The 14,312-nt window shown below is 39.5% G+C and overlaps 1 protein-coding gene across 1 annotated transcript; it reads left to right on the top strand.

The window, feature by feature from the left end:
• Positions 1-271: 271 nt before the first annotated feature.
• RFT1 (RFT1 glycolipid translocator homolog) lies at positions 272-13,057 on the top strand. The gene is made up of 13 exons (XM_023935516.2): positions 272-516; positions 608-693; positions 1,238-1,354; positions 2,847-3,036; positions 3,563-3,664; positions 4,420-4,554; positions 5,485-5,563; positions 5,811-5,861; positions 6,445-6,575; positions 7,427-7,571; positions 7,896-8,001; positions 8,968-9,217; positions 10,073-13,057. Exons 1-13 carry the CDS (start codon positions 454-456, stop codon positions 10,235-10,237), a joined length of 1,620 nt encoding a protein of 539 aa, XP_023791284.1. The 5' UTR covers positions 272-453; the 3' UTR covers positions 10,238-13,057.
• The last annotated feature ends 1,255 nt before the right edge of the window (positions 13,058-14,312 follow it).

The following is a 14,312-nucleotide window of genomic DNA, read 5'->3' as shown; positions in this document are numbered from 1 at the left end:
GTGGAACTCGCAAGGTTTTTCAGCAATCTCTGCAAAACAGCGCTTGTTGAATGTAACATCGACCGCGCTATCTCCTCCCGTACCCAGGCTCCAGTTCTGGGCTGGCTTCGGAGGAACACGGGGTTGTGGCGAGCTGAAGTTCCTTGGCCATTCGCCCTTTGTCGCGGGCGCCACCTTCCGCGCCGTGTCCCCTCAGGGCCGGGCCGGGCGGTGCCGCCGTGTCCCCTCAGCGCCGGGCCGGGCGGTGCCGCCGTGTCCCCTCAGCGCCGGGCCGGGCGGTGCCGCCGTGTCCCCTCAGCGCCGGGCCGGGCGGTACCGCCGTGTCCCCTCAGGGCCGGGCCGGGCGGTGCCGCCGTGTCCCCTCAGCGCCGGGCCGGGCCGGGCGGTGCCGCCCCGCTGACGGGATCCGGCGCGACGGCGGCCGCGCCACTTCCTGGCGGCGGGAGCGGGGCGATGGCGGCGCAGGACGTGCTGGGCCAGACCGCCCGGCTGGCCTCGTCCAGCGCCCTGCTGCAGGTGCGGGGCCGTCCCTCCCTCCTTCCTCCTCCTGCTGCTGCTGCTGCTCGGCGGGGCGCCGCAGGTGCTTCCCGTGCGGCTTCTTTCACAGGTGCTGTTCCGGGTGATCACCTTCGGGCTGAACGCCTTCACCCTGCGCTACCTCTCCCGGGAGCTCATCGGCGTGGTCAATGTCAGGTGAGGAGAGGCGGCTCAGCGGGCGCCCCTGAGGCGTCCCGGGGCTGGGGGGGCTGCGGGGCACAGCTTGAGCTCCGTGACACAGCTTGTGCTCCGTGCTGGTCTGTGCCCTGTCACTGGAGATGCTCTGATTAATGCTCTGCGGTCTGCTGTTGGCTGTGTCGCAGTGTTTGATCATTTCGTGCCTCCCCAGGTCTGTTTTGGCCTGAAACACTGGTAGCGCTGGCCTGGTTTTTGTGTTTAAAGCGTTGGTTTGCAGAGGAAAAGCTAGATACAATGTACTTTTCCTGTAGGATAGACTTTGTATCTTCATATTTGGTCTGCATCATGTATTCTTGCCATTTGAATCCTCACACGAAATTACTTACTCTGTTTTTAGGAGATGGTGATAATTTTAGCTTATATAACTATGTTTGCACATCTGTAAGAATTGTCTGTCAGGCAGTCATGTGTAAAAACTGTGATGCTACCACATGAAGGATTTACAATTTATAGAAAAGAAATCGTTTTCTCTCTCTCTTTTTTTTCCTTTTCACCCCCTTAGGCTGACTCTGCTGTACTCAACAGTTGTCTTCCTCGCCAGGGAGGCATTTCGCAGAGCTTGTTTGAGTGGAAGTGCCAAGAGAAACTGGGCCAAAACAATTAATCTCTTGTGGCTGACGTAAGATACCTTTAAAAGTTTACTTCCGTACAATTTCTTGTTCTTGTCTGAGAGCTCACAGAATGAGAGGGAGTGTTTATTAACTGAGGTAATTATTTCAGCATTTAGAAGACTCAGTCATGTTTCTGATATAGGACTGAGGTAGGGAGCTGCTCAAGCCTGGTACTTTAGCATTTACAGACTCGATTTCTTGCTGGAGCACAGGAGGAAGTTCATTGCCAAAAGTGCCATTTCTTCTGTCGCTTGAGTTTCATTTAGGTTGTTGCTGTTGAAGGAAAACCCTGTTGCAAAAATACTTTGTTTTTTTTTCCTGTTCAGTTTTGTTCTTTTATTACCTGATGTGCATTTGTGAACCTGCAACATAGATGTTTGGGTTGGAGAGATGTGAAAAGGTGAAAGAGTTGGAATGAAACAGCAGGGAGGAAGTAGGGTTGCTTCTTTTAGCTGTGGCGCTGTTTATAGCAGAACAGCTTAAAAGTCCACAGGATGCTGCAACAAGCAATCACACATTGCAGTAAAGTGGATTTTATGGCTTGTTTCTCCTTTCTGGTTCCTGGTTCTCTCTGCTCTCTCCCTCTGTCAGCTCCAGCTGCTGTGTAGCCTCAACTGGACTGGGCAGTAAATTTACCTGCCTGATATGGTGGAAAACTACCCCTGCATGATAAAATAGTATTCTCCCACTGGGGCACCTGACTTTCCCTGGAACTGCCCAGCTCTTAACTGGATCTGGCCCAAGAATAGGGGGTTATGTGTGGTTATCTGCATCCAGGTATGAAGCAGAGGGATTGTCCCTGTCAGGGAGAGGTCTAATGCTAATATTTAAAATGTATTGTTTCTGTTCACTAAGCTTTACTGTAGTCAGCTTTCTGCTGTGTGATAGCCTTTCAAGCAAGCTTTAAATGACAGAGATGACATTGACCATGTGCGTCTTTTTTTTGTTTTAATTTTTTCCTTGTAGAGAAGCAGAACTTCAGATGAAGGTTAACTTTGGTGAAGCATCTGAAATATATCTTAGGAGCTTGATGCCAAATATCTTAGGGGTCTGATAGTGCGAGGGTCAAAGAGATCTTGCTCCAATGATTTAAAACTAGTTAGACTGTGCCAGAGGCTCTGTGTTTCTGAAGCAGTGTCAGCAGAACAGGATGTACAGGCTGATGTGGGATCAGAGCTGTTTGGTCCTAAGGCACAAAAATGCAGATATTTAAACTTATGTCGCTGAAGTAGAAAATGGACAACTTAGAAAAATGTTTTCTGCATCTTGCAGAGAGTGCCTTAAGGGTGTTCATTACAGAGGAAAATATTCATTCTTGGTGTGGTAACAACGGGAATTAATTCCTCAGGGCCTTTTTTTGTGTAATCATTGTGGCCATATGTGATATTATAATCTAATTTTCTTTGTGTTGTTTTGGTTTTCAATTTTTGTTTTGTGTTTGTTTTTTTTTTCCTGCTGAAGTAACGTTTCCATTAATTAGTTTTTATGTTAACTTTTTAGAGTCCCTCTTGGTGTCTTTTGGTCTCTTATCTTGGGCTTAGTCTGGCTACACTTGCTTGAAGTACCCGACCCTTCTGTGGTTCCTCACTATCAGGCTGGTGTAGTGGCATTTGGTCTTTCTGCCATTATTGAACTCCTGGGAGAACCATTCTGGGTTTTAGCACAAGTTCATTTGTTTGTGAGACTTAAGGTTAGTAAAGTCCATGGGGTGTGTGCATGTGGGGGGAATCTTTACTGAAAAGAACAGATTACTGACTTGGATCTTTGTATATTCGAGCACATAAACCCCCTGTGTGTACTGTTTAGCACTGCATGGCCTGTTTGTAGCATATCCAGTAATTTGTACCCATTAACCAAGCAAGTTAGTTTATTACCAACATAATAAACTAGAGAGACACACTGCTTTCACAGTTCTACATAAAATTGTGAAATGTGTCTATTGAGAACATGACAGTCCCAAGCAAAATTTTCTCTCTTATGTCCAGTACAAAGGACTGGGAAAATGCAAAGGAGGAACTGTGGAATGCTAGAATAGAAAACTTACAGAAAAATTACAATCTAAACTGGCCAGCTCAGTGGAAACTGCAATAAAGTCACACTGACTTTGAAAATCTTGCATTCCTACATGAATTTTGTGCATTAAATGTATATATTTTAAGCTTGTGCACATGGTTAGGTTGCCAGAAAATAACCCTTCTCTGTTTTATTTCTTGAAGGTAATTGCTGAAAGCCTTTCAGTAGTGTCAAAATGCATTTTGACGGTTACTTTAGTAATCCTTTATCCTCACTGGGGCCTTTACATTTTTTCCTTGGCTCAGGTAAGTTCCCTTTGTTCTCAGCTGAATTTTAGTTCTACTTTGACATTTAGCCTGCTGTGAAGAATTTGGGGAGCTGAGAGAAAAAGCTCCTGGGAGGTTTAAGATTTAGAATTATTGTTTGGTATTTTCCTTATACTCATTATTGACTTGGTGCTTTGACACAGAGTTAAAGGGAAGTACAAGGAAACACCTTCCATCTGTGAAGGCACATCTTGCAAATAAGGTTATGTTATTCTAATCACACCAAACTTTATCAGCCTGTACCACCAACCTGCATTACCTTATCAGAAGGTGCTAATCAAATGCAATTAATTCAGGTTAAAACTTTTTCTCGATGACAGTGAAGGAGGGATAATTTTTTTCCTTTAGTTTTTGCCCTGGCTGTTGTAGATCACTTATAACTGATGGAAATTGGAAATGTTCTATGAAGTTCTGTGAAGTAAGAGATGTAGGCAGTAGCTGTCAGCTTGATTTTTGATTGAGTAATTGCTTTATAATTGGACCTTCAATGATCTAAAAATGCTGAATACAACATGAAAATTAGCAAAGGTCTATGATAACCTACAGGTTACAAAAAGATGAAAAGATCAACAGCATTCTTAAGAGCTGTTCAAATCCTTACCTAGTTTAATATTTGGTAGGCACAGAGACTACTTACATTTTCTTCTCACTGTATTTTCACATAGTATATAATTCTGCATTTCTAAGTTAATTTTGTTTCACTGTTTTTCTTCTCTCCTTCCTGATCTTCCCAGCTTTTATACGTCAGTGTTCTGGTAATGTGCTATGTAATTTATTTTGTGGTGTTTTTGGGATCTCCTGAAGCCACAAAGAAGTCATTTCCAGTTGCTAGAGTGAAAGCTCTATTACCTAGCTTCGTGGAAGATGAGGTAAGTTGTGCAATTTATTTCTTGATTTTCTTCTTAAAATCTCACATGAGGGTACTTTGTATGTTGCTTTTAGACTGGGGAGTTAAATGAGTTGTTTTGGGGTTATTTTTGCACTATAGAAGATATGATATATTAAGTAAAAAAATATTACATAGAAATTGTGCCTGAAGTTTGTATTGGTAAAATTCTTGTCAGAAAAACATCATGAAACTTGAATTCTTTGAGGTTATTTGTTTGTTGTTGCTGACTTGGGTTGTGCAAAATATTAATAGACATTAACTGGAGGTAGACCATCTGCACTGTGCAGAGGAATGACCAGCTATCACTGGATCTGAGAGAGAAAAGAAACTGGTTTCTTTTCCATGTAACAGTGGATTTTGGTACTTTGATCTCTTCACAAAATAACCATGAATGTTCCACAGCATCCTAGAGACACTCAAATATTGCTCAAACAAAAATGAGGCAAAGAAGGAAATGAAAAGACTCATTAAGGAAGACAACACTGTGGATAAGATTTACAGATGGAAAATATAAAGGTGGTTCTTGGTTGCAAGTCTTGTAAGGGCAGTTTGAAGAGCAGTAAACAATTCACATCTCCAGTGAGGATGAAGGTTGTATTGTCATGTTAAACACCCTGGACGTTTTTTTCCTAGCTCTAAACTTAATTAGTATTTTCTGTAAAATGCTCTTTTGTGGGTACTTTGTCTGCAGCAACATTGCTTTTCAACAAGGGAATCAGTTTTTGCCAGATCAGTGATGTTGGTGCTTGAATTCAGCAATACTTTACATTAGTGGTTAGTATCTGTGGCATTGTGGGTTTCCTCACCACTGCAGTTAGAGCTGCCCTGCAGTGTTGCATTGCCTTGCTGTTTTCCATTTCTACTCTGTAATTTCAATCACATTTGTTACATTTCATATTTTTTTCTGCAGACCTTTGTTAACTTGAAGGAAGCACGCTTGACTTGGAGTTTCTTCAAACAATCCTTCTTGAAACAGATTTTGACAGAGGGTGAGGCTTGACATAGAAGTGTGAGGGAAGAGGGCTCATGAAAACTGTTTACAAAATTGACTTAAAAGCTTCAGAAAACTTGGGTGGGGGAAGATGAGGCAACTTGAATGGAGTTTTTGAGGGTTTTCAGAATTAGGTGCTGTCCCATTTGACTTTGTCTCTTGAGTACTTAGTATTGGAAGTGTCTGAACAAGTATTGGGAAAGATTTTGGGGCTCGTTCTGAAGTTTTTTATTTTGAAATTACAGGTGAACGATATGTGATGACTTTTTTGAACGTCTTAAATTTTGGAGATCAGGGTAAGTGTGATGGTGTTGTGGAATGGTGACAGAGTTTTTTTAGTCACTGCTCTTCATGTGGTTCTGAAAATGACTTAAAGTGTTTGAAGACAGCTTGAAAATCTGAGAATGTTTCAAAGCCTTTGAGATGCATTTCAGGGAACTTTAATTTAAGATAATAGAATTATAGAATAGCCTGGGTTGGAAATGACCTTCAAAATTACCTAGTTCCAACCCCCCTGCCATGGGATGGAACATTCACTAGATGTATATCTTTCCCTTCTCCTGTATCAGTAAATCTTTGCATTCCTGTTCTCATTCAGTGAACTTTATCAGGATCCTCTATATTCATCTACAGCAAGAATTTTAAGTGTGGTTTGGTACTGTTCTAGATTTTGTCTTACCTTTGCTGTGGGCAAACCTTGTAATTTTAAGCTGTAGTTGCTTGACTGTCGGAATTTTTGCAGAATACTGCTTTAATGCTGTACTAAATACCATTTGTTTTCTCTTTTTTTGGAGATGTTAAATTAGAATTCGTGTTGTTATTAGAGACTTCATATTAAAATATGTCTAAAACTCTGAGATTTCTTTTTTTTTTTTTAAGGTGTATATGATATTGTGAATAACCTTGGTTCACTGGTGGCCAGGTTTATCTTTTCACCTATTGAGGAGAGCTTTTATGTATTTTTTGCTAAAGTGTTGGAAAGAGGGAAGACTGTAAAGGATCAGAAGCAGGTATGTTTATCTCGGATTAATTACATGTCAAATGCTTGATTTATTTTCTTTTTTTTGCAGGTAAGTTGCATCACAGAAGTGTGATGGACAGAAATGTGTGTTTAAATTTCAGTATAAAGGCTGTTAAAATTGAAAAGTGGAGAACAAAAATGTTGAGTGAGGCTGGACCAAAAAGAAAAGAGAATAGGTAAAATGGTAATGAAATAGAAATTAATATATGCAGTGGCATAGTGCTGCCTTGCATCAATAAAGTTAACATCAGCTGCTCCAAACAGTGTGATGGAAAGCCTACTCTACTGTGTGTTTCCAGATATAGCAAGCCATTATTTAAATCATGAAATCTATTAAATAAATACTATCTGGAAGTACTTTATTTACTTAAACATATCAGCATAGTGTTAAATAATGTTTCTGAAGAGTGCAGCTTTGGGTGGAAAAGAACTGTATTTTTCATGTATGTTTGAGTTATATGAGGAGGATTAATGAATAAGAGCTTTGTTCCACAGAGTAATATTCTTGATCACTCATGAAGGTCAGCCTGTAACAGTCCTGCTAATGGCACATCAACACACAATTAAATCCTGTAGGTCCTTGGTGGGTTAAGGGAGGTGTCTGTGTATATATTTTATATAAAACCTACCTGGTGTGTAGAACTAAAAAAATGGTGGAATAATAAATATGTAAAAAACGTTGCCAAGACATTGTGTGTGAATAATTCAATAACAAAAGATACATTTCACACCTTTTTACACAATGCAAACTGATTTGTTTCTCTGAAGTAGCATTTCTGCACCAGAGTGGCTATTATTACATTGATTTTGGTTCATGTGATTTACTATGTTTTTTTTCAGGATGACGTTGCTATGGCTGCAAATGTATTGGAATTGCTGCTGAAACTTGTGCTCCTGATTGGCTTCACCATCACTGTTTTTGGCTATGCCTATTCTCAGCTGGCTCTGGATATTTATGGAGGCTCAATGCTCAGTTCTGGAACAGGTAAAGATTTATAGACCTGGTTAAAAAACACCACTCTTCAGGAAAAAAAAACCCTACAGTTATTATGATTTTTTTTGTAAATCACAGTTTGGGTTTTTTTCCTGTGAAACAGCTATTGAAATCTGTGATTTAGCTCATCAGAATCCTTCACCTTGTCTATTTTCTTGTCAAGATATCTAGACAGGAAACTTGTTCAAATGAACTTAAGCTTCCATTATTACTATTAACATTGCAACTTCGATCTCTTAGTATCAGTGCCTGTAAAAACAAAGTGGTTTGATAAAATAAATCATTAACTGTTTGTCTTTCTAATGTGTTTTTCAGGTCCAGATCTCCTCCGGTGTTACTCGTTGTATGTCCTGTTTCTTGCTGTCAATGGAGTAACAGAATGTTTTACATTTGCCTTAATGTGCAAAGAAGAAGTGGACAGGTAGGAAACAGTGTCTCCAAAATGTTCCTGTAAATTTATTTGTGCTGACCATAAAAAGGAATTGGTGCTTTTGAAATTGACACAGATAATATCATGCCCCACAGAAAAGCAACTCCTTGCTAGGTTGTCCACATTTAGATTTAGATGTAGAAGCTTTAGCAAAAGTTGAAGGTTTGGGTAAAAAGGTAAGAAACTAAGAAATTGTTAATTTAGCTTTTGGCACATCACTAACTGGTAAAGTAATTTGAATGTGTGTTTTCTGCACAGATGAGCTTGAAGTTACACTTTCTAAGACAATCACTTGATGTATTGAAAGTTTGCATCTATTAACATTTTTCATGTACAGGTACTGGACATACACTTAGGAATGATCCAGGCTGTGGGTGTGAATCCCGTGGTTTACTACTTCATAGGAGATTGCACTGGGTGACCTCCTGAGAGCCCTTCCAGCCTGGATTGTTTCCTGGTTCTGTGTTTAGGCTGTCCCTCATGTGGCCCTTTCAAATTAATTTCAGTGAGGTCTATTTTCCACAATGAAAGTGGGAGCTTTTTTGACTTAGCAAGGGCTGCTTTCACAGCCCCTTTAAAATGTGCACTAGTTTTCCAAGTCACTATAACAGAAATGAAAGAAAGTGTTGATTTGTTCTTGAGCATTCAACATAAAATAGCAAAAAATGCACAAGTTCTTACATTACTAATAATTGTTATTAAATTTGATTTTCTGCAATGGCTGCACAGCTGATTAGTGTAATAGAATTTTGTTCACAAAATGTAGTTCTTGGTTTAATTTGGTTGATGCATTTTCTTTCAAATGATTTTTTTATCATCACATTTCTCAAATTTATTTTCATTAGAAGATGGTAAGAGAAATTCTGTTACTCATGTTAGAAAATAAAAGGTCATTAGTAAATGAATGCTGTAACTGCATGCATTGTTAAATTAGTTATTTTTTTTTCTTTTCCCTAGGTACAATTTTGTTATGCTGGCGTTGTCTTTCATATTTCTGTGCATCTCTTATTTCCTGACCCACTGGTATGGCAGTGTGGGCTTTATCCTTGCCAACTGCTTCAACATGGGCATCAGAATAGCTCACAGCACCCACTACATCTATCACTACTTCAGAGAGAGCACCCACAGACCCCTGACAGGCCTGCTGCCCTCACCAGCTCTGCTGCTGGTTTACATCATCAGTGCAGTGGTCACTGCTTTCTCAGAGGTGAGCTCTTTCTGCTCTCACTGCCATACTGCTGCCAGGTTTTAGTGTCCACAAAAAGAGGAATGCCATTAGGTAAAAAGACTTTTGAGGGTAGGCTTAGAGATTTGCATTACAGAAAGGCAGGATATACTGATAAGACATTCTTTGTATCAGTGTTCTCTGTCACCTGTACAAGGTGGATCTGACAAGTAAAATAAAATTTAACACATTTCTGCTATGTATAGTTAATTCATGTTCTTAGTTATTAATAATGGAAATGTTGCAGTTGCACCAAGAAACTGACATTAAAAATTCTATAGTAAAAACAGGTAATAATCAAAATGAGAAGAAAACCAAAAATTGCTGAAAGCATGTTTAACACATTTATTCAGTACAAGATGGTAATTATTCAGGCTGATTATTAAGGGGACTGGAGCTTTCCAATGTACAAAAATTTGACAGTTTGAAAATCCATTATGCCTGAGAAAGGAGAATTTTACATTTTGGAGTGGGATATTTCCAGTTTTGTTAGAAAATAGCCTGACATGTTGCTGTACAGTAGCAGACTTTCCTGATAGCACCAGTGAAGTTTTGTGTCATTCCAATTTACACATTTCTGCATGCCAGATAACAGCAGCTTCCTCATTTACCAGATATCTACTGAATGGTTATGTTTTGCTGACAGAACTTAAGAAAGCAAATGTTGTGAGTCCTGAAGATGATTTATTGTAGGGTCAGTGCATGTGCAAAACCACGCTTCACTTGATGTGACATTGGTGTGTTGGACAGAGGTGTTGGACCTTATTTCTTGTTGGGACAGTAAATTCACTTTGTGCTGACTGGTTTTCCTGCAATCCCTTGTTTTCTTTGTTGTAGGTGTTGTTCTGCTGTGACAAGGGCTGGATGGCCAGGCTGATCCACATCAGCACGGGTGCCCTGTGCCTTGCAGCAACCCTCGTTGTGATGTTCTGCACAGAGACCAAGCTCATCCACTTTGTCAGGAGCCAGTTCCTCTCCCGCTATTTGAAGAAAGGAACATGACCTGCTCCTGTGCAGAACAGTTCTTGTATGTGCTTGCAGTAAAGGGCTGTGTTTTTTCCATAAGATCTGTATGGAAAAAAGGTTTCCATGTGTGTTTGGGACCGTTGATAAGGGAGTGGCAATTATGATAATTGCCACTTGAATATTATTTTGTCTTCTGAATTGGCCACTACAGCAAAAGAGAAGTGAATAATTTTCTCTTCATGCACCATTCTTTTCTAAGCTTTTCTTCAAACAGCCTCTGAAGATCTAAGCTGCACCCTCTGACATAACCTGTTTGACAGACTGCATGTAGAGAGCTCCCCTTGTTGCCACTGGGCAGTGTGGGAAGGCGTGATGTGATTTAGAAGGCTCTTATTTGTCATGGGTGCTGCTTAACTGGAGAGAAAATGATCAGGGAAAAATCCTCCTGAACCAACCACAACAATAAATGCTATAAAAATACCCAAAAGCTTGAGGAGAACCCTAGAGCAAGGACCAACACCAGTGTGAGTGTTGTGGAGCAGAACACGGTGTGGTGCAGAGGGATTGAGCTGTCACTCTTTGAAGTGCAAAGTGAGGAACAGAAAATCCTGACGTTTACAAGTAAATTAATGGAATACACAGCGTGTGTTCCTGCTGGCTCTGTGAGATTATTTCATTCAGCAGATCTTTCATGTCTGAGGGCATTGATTAACTTGTCAGAAATACTCTGAAGCCTTAGCTGGAAGAGGTTTTGGGCATTGTCTGCAGAAGGTGTTGAGTACAATCACTAATGGTGCAGTTCATAACATTACTCAATAAATTTCTTACTTTCATTCCATTGTTTTTTGGGTTTGTCTGAGATTTTAAATGCCAGTATGAACAAACTTGTCTCAACAAAAATTATTTTGTCTGTGCAATTGAGTGCTAAATATATTTAATAAGATTTTTTACAGGGAATTATGCATATTGAAGATTTCTTTATTGGATAGTAAATACTTCCTTTTGTTCAAATGTTTTCCTCATATCTTGTTTCTTGTTCAATCTCAACCTCTGGATTGTTTTTGGCTTTTTTTTTTTTTGGAATTGTTGGAAATTTGGATGTTCAGAAGTTCAAAAATTCCATGTAAGGCTGCTGGTTTAGGTGTAACGGTGTATTGTATTGCTGATCTAAGAGCTGAACTGGGCAGTTTCAGAATGTACAAGTGGCAGGTTTATAATGATCAGTGTTCCCTTTGCAGTGTTTGAATGGACCAAAAAATGTCAAGGAATGACAAATGTGTGCAGTTGAAAGCTTTTAGTTTAATTATGTAGCAACTCTGCAGATCCTCAGACTGTTTAAAAGAAAATCCTCACAGCAATGGTATTGTGGAACTCATTCTGGTAACCTCAGTGCCCAGGATGAAATGTTTTCCAGTGTCAGGGCCTTCATTTTGTAGTCAGAAATATTTTCTAAGCTCTGGTAATTCTCACTTGGAAAACATTGCCAGAGATACTTTATATGAGAATTTGGTGATTGAAAAATTATCATAGAGAAGCCAAAACGTGATAGTGAAGGGAAAGGGGTGGCCTTGCCTAGCAAAAGGCACTTGTCTCCATTGCCTGGCTGGAAGGAGTAGATACAGACTTGCTGATTCTTCTTATGCTGTTTTGAAATCTGTCAAAGCTAAACAAACTGTACATTATTCTGTCTTCTTAATTCAATTCAGTAGTTCTTTGTCTTTTAAATTTCTCTCTTCTGAGTGATCCTACTGCTTTTTTTTCTCTTTTCTGTCAGGTATGGAGTTAGTTATGAAGTACAGCTTCAAATATTGCAGAGGGTTGAAACTTCTTTATTATGAATGGTCAAAGCCTACAACAGTTGCTTCTCCTTTACTTGTTTATAGTATAAAAAAATCAAGACAATTGAACCAATGGACTGTGTGTTAAGGTCTGTCTTTTTCTGTGTGTCTTTGGGATCCCACTGTAGCAATATCTCAATGTGTACAGTGAATTTTTATAACTCCTTGGAATGAGAAATTTTGTACAGCCCTGCACCTGAAGTGCTTTGGAGATGGAAGAACTTCTCATACAAATTGAAACTTGAAATTATTCTGCTCTTACAGCCTCAGCTGTACACTGATATTAGTTCTGCTACTTGTAATCTCATAAGTAGGGTGATGTGAGATCTCCTTTAAACAGTGACCTGTGTAGTCTCATAAATATTACTTAATATAAATGCAGTGAATTAATTTAAAGTCAAGTTACATTCTTACACCAATTTGTGTTATTTCATTGGAAATATGATTTATCATATTTCATATTGGCAAATCTCATGTCTCAAAAGCAATTTTACATGAATCAGGAAGACATTTAATGTGACTTAATGACTGCTCATTAGCAAATTAAGGAATGTTCTTCATGTAAACATCATCTGTAAGCTGCTCAGTGATGGTTGACTGATGTTTGTGATGCAGGATTTTTTGTTTTTAATGTTTTATGTGGCAGGAAACTGCAAGGAGAGACAGGAAGTAGAGACCTATGAAACTGTCTGCTGGTTTCTTATTTATGAATGAGATCCTTAATGTCAGAGCTGTTAATTGCTTTATAGCTAAAGCAGCAAACTCTCAAACTCAGGGATAAAGCTAAGATTGATCTTGACTGTGTTTCCCTTTGGTTTAACCCTGTTCATCATCAAAGGCATGACTGTCTAAAGTGTCATAAGCTGTTTTGCAGTGTTCTGAAATTTTTAGTTTCAGCCAAAGGGGAATGATACATTTTCTTTGGTGGCAATGGTTATGATTTCATGCTTTGTGGTGCATTTTTATTTGTTGGATGAATAATTTTCAAGGTGACACTAAATAAAGTTTATTTCCTTTACATTTTGTTTCTGTCTTCCACTTGATGATTATTGGAATTTTATTTGTATCATTGGTACAGCTGATGCTTGAATTTGGTTGGATTTTCTAGGATATCTTAAGTATAAATTAAATTATCAACCTAAACATACACACCATTTCCTAACAGACACACAGATAAAATTTGCTGTAGTAGTTTTGTGAGAAGTGGCATCATAGTAATTTTTTTCCTCTTTGTTTCTGTCAAATTGTTTGTATGAATTGGAATGGCCCAGTTCCTTTGTTTGCTTTTACAATACACTGTTGTGATAAAAACTGAGTCAGTGGCCAGGAATAAATCTGATATTTATTGGAGTTTTTTTAGCTGAATTAGTTTTTGAATGACAATGCTGTTATTGGGAACTAACCAATTAACCAGTTGTTCAACTGTTTGATTTTTCCCTAGTATTGTAAATATTTTATTTGTAAAGAGGTAGGGCAGGGGGAGCCCCTTTTTAAGCAAAGAAATGAGGAGTTAAAGCTTTGCCTAAATGGTTAATCTGCTTTATCAGGCACAAAAGGTAATAGATAAAAACTTGAATGTTGACCACAATTGAGCACCCATAAGGGGTATTGACTTCTTAGTTCACGTGAAGGATTCTGTGAGTGCCTTGAGGTCAGTCTCATAATTCCTTGGTTCCTGAACTGTCCTTCTATCTAAACTTTGAAATTATTTTTGTGGACTTCCTATTTCTTGCTGTCTGAACATCATGCGCTTTTTTTGTGCTTTAATTACCTGATTTTAAAGGTAATGCCAAAGAGAGGGGATCTGAGGCTTTCTGAACCGTATCAGTGCTTCAATAGATGTGCTGAGCTGTAATGGTTTTGTTCAGCACAAAATGCATAACTCATTTGCATTCTGAGGGTGCTGTGGAAAGGGAGCTGGTTTTCAATATAAGCTGAAAATGAAGTTTGAAGCTGTGCACATGTGATGTACAGCTGGGCCCTGGAAACAGCAGGGCCTGCTCAAAAGTGTGAGCAGCCAGGAATCTAAAGAAAACTGATAGGAAGTGCTTGTCTCTGCTTCACTTTGGATTGTGTCCATGGAAAGATGTGTGTTCTCTCTAATTTCTTATCTGAGCTGTGCTTCATGCTTGGCCTTGCTGGGGTCTGGGAGGAGGAGTGAACCCTTTTCAGTGGGGTGTCTGTCACTGCGCATCCTGTAGTGAGCTCTGTTCATGGAATGTGATGAGTGTGTGGAATGTGATGAGTGTGTGCCCCCCATACAGCTAAGGCAG

This window comes from Cyanistes caeruleus, chromosome 11, assembly GCF_971803275.1.
Source record: "Cyanistes caeruleus chromosome 11, bCyaCae1.hap1.1, whole genome shotgun sequence".
NCBI lineage: Eukaryota > Metazoa > Chordata > Aves > Passeriformes > Paridae > Cyanistes > Cyanistes caeruleus.
The sequence above is the reverse complement of the archived record's forward strand: the minus strand, read 5'-3'. Positions and strand labels throughout refer to the sequence as shown.

What these genes read in the sequence shown, in the direction of transcription:
- RFT1 (XM_023935516.2), top strand. Translation starts at nt 454, where the DNA reads ATGGCGGCGCAGGACGTGCTGGGCCAGACCGCCCGGCTGGCCTCGTCC. An exon ending in CTAGCTTCGTGGAAGATGAG is followed by an intron (nt 4,555 to 5,484) that starts GTAAGTTGTGCA and finishes TTTTTTCTGCAG; the next exon opens with ACCTTTGTTAACTTGAAGGA. An exon ending in GAAACAGATTTTGACAGAGG is followed by an intron (nt 5,564 to 5,810) that starts GTGAGGCTTGAC and finishes TTGAAATTACAG; the next exon opens with GTGAACGATATGTGATGACT.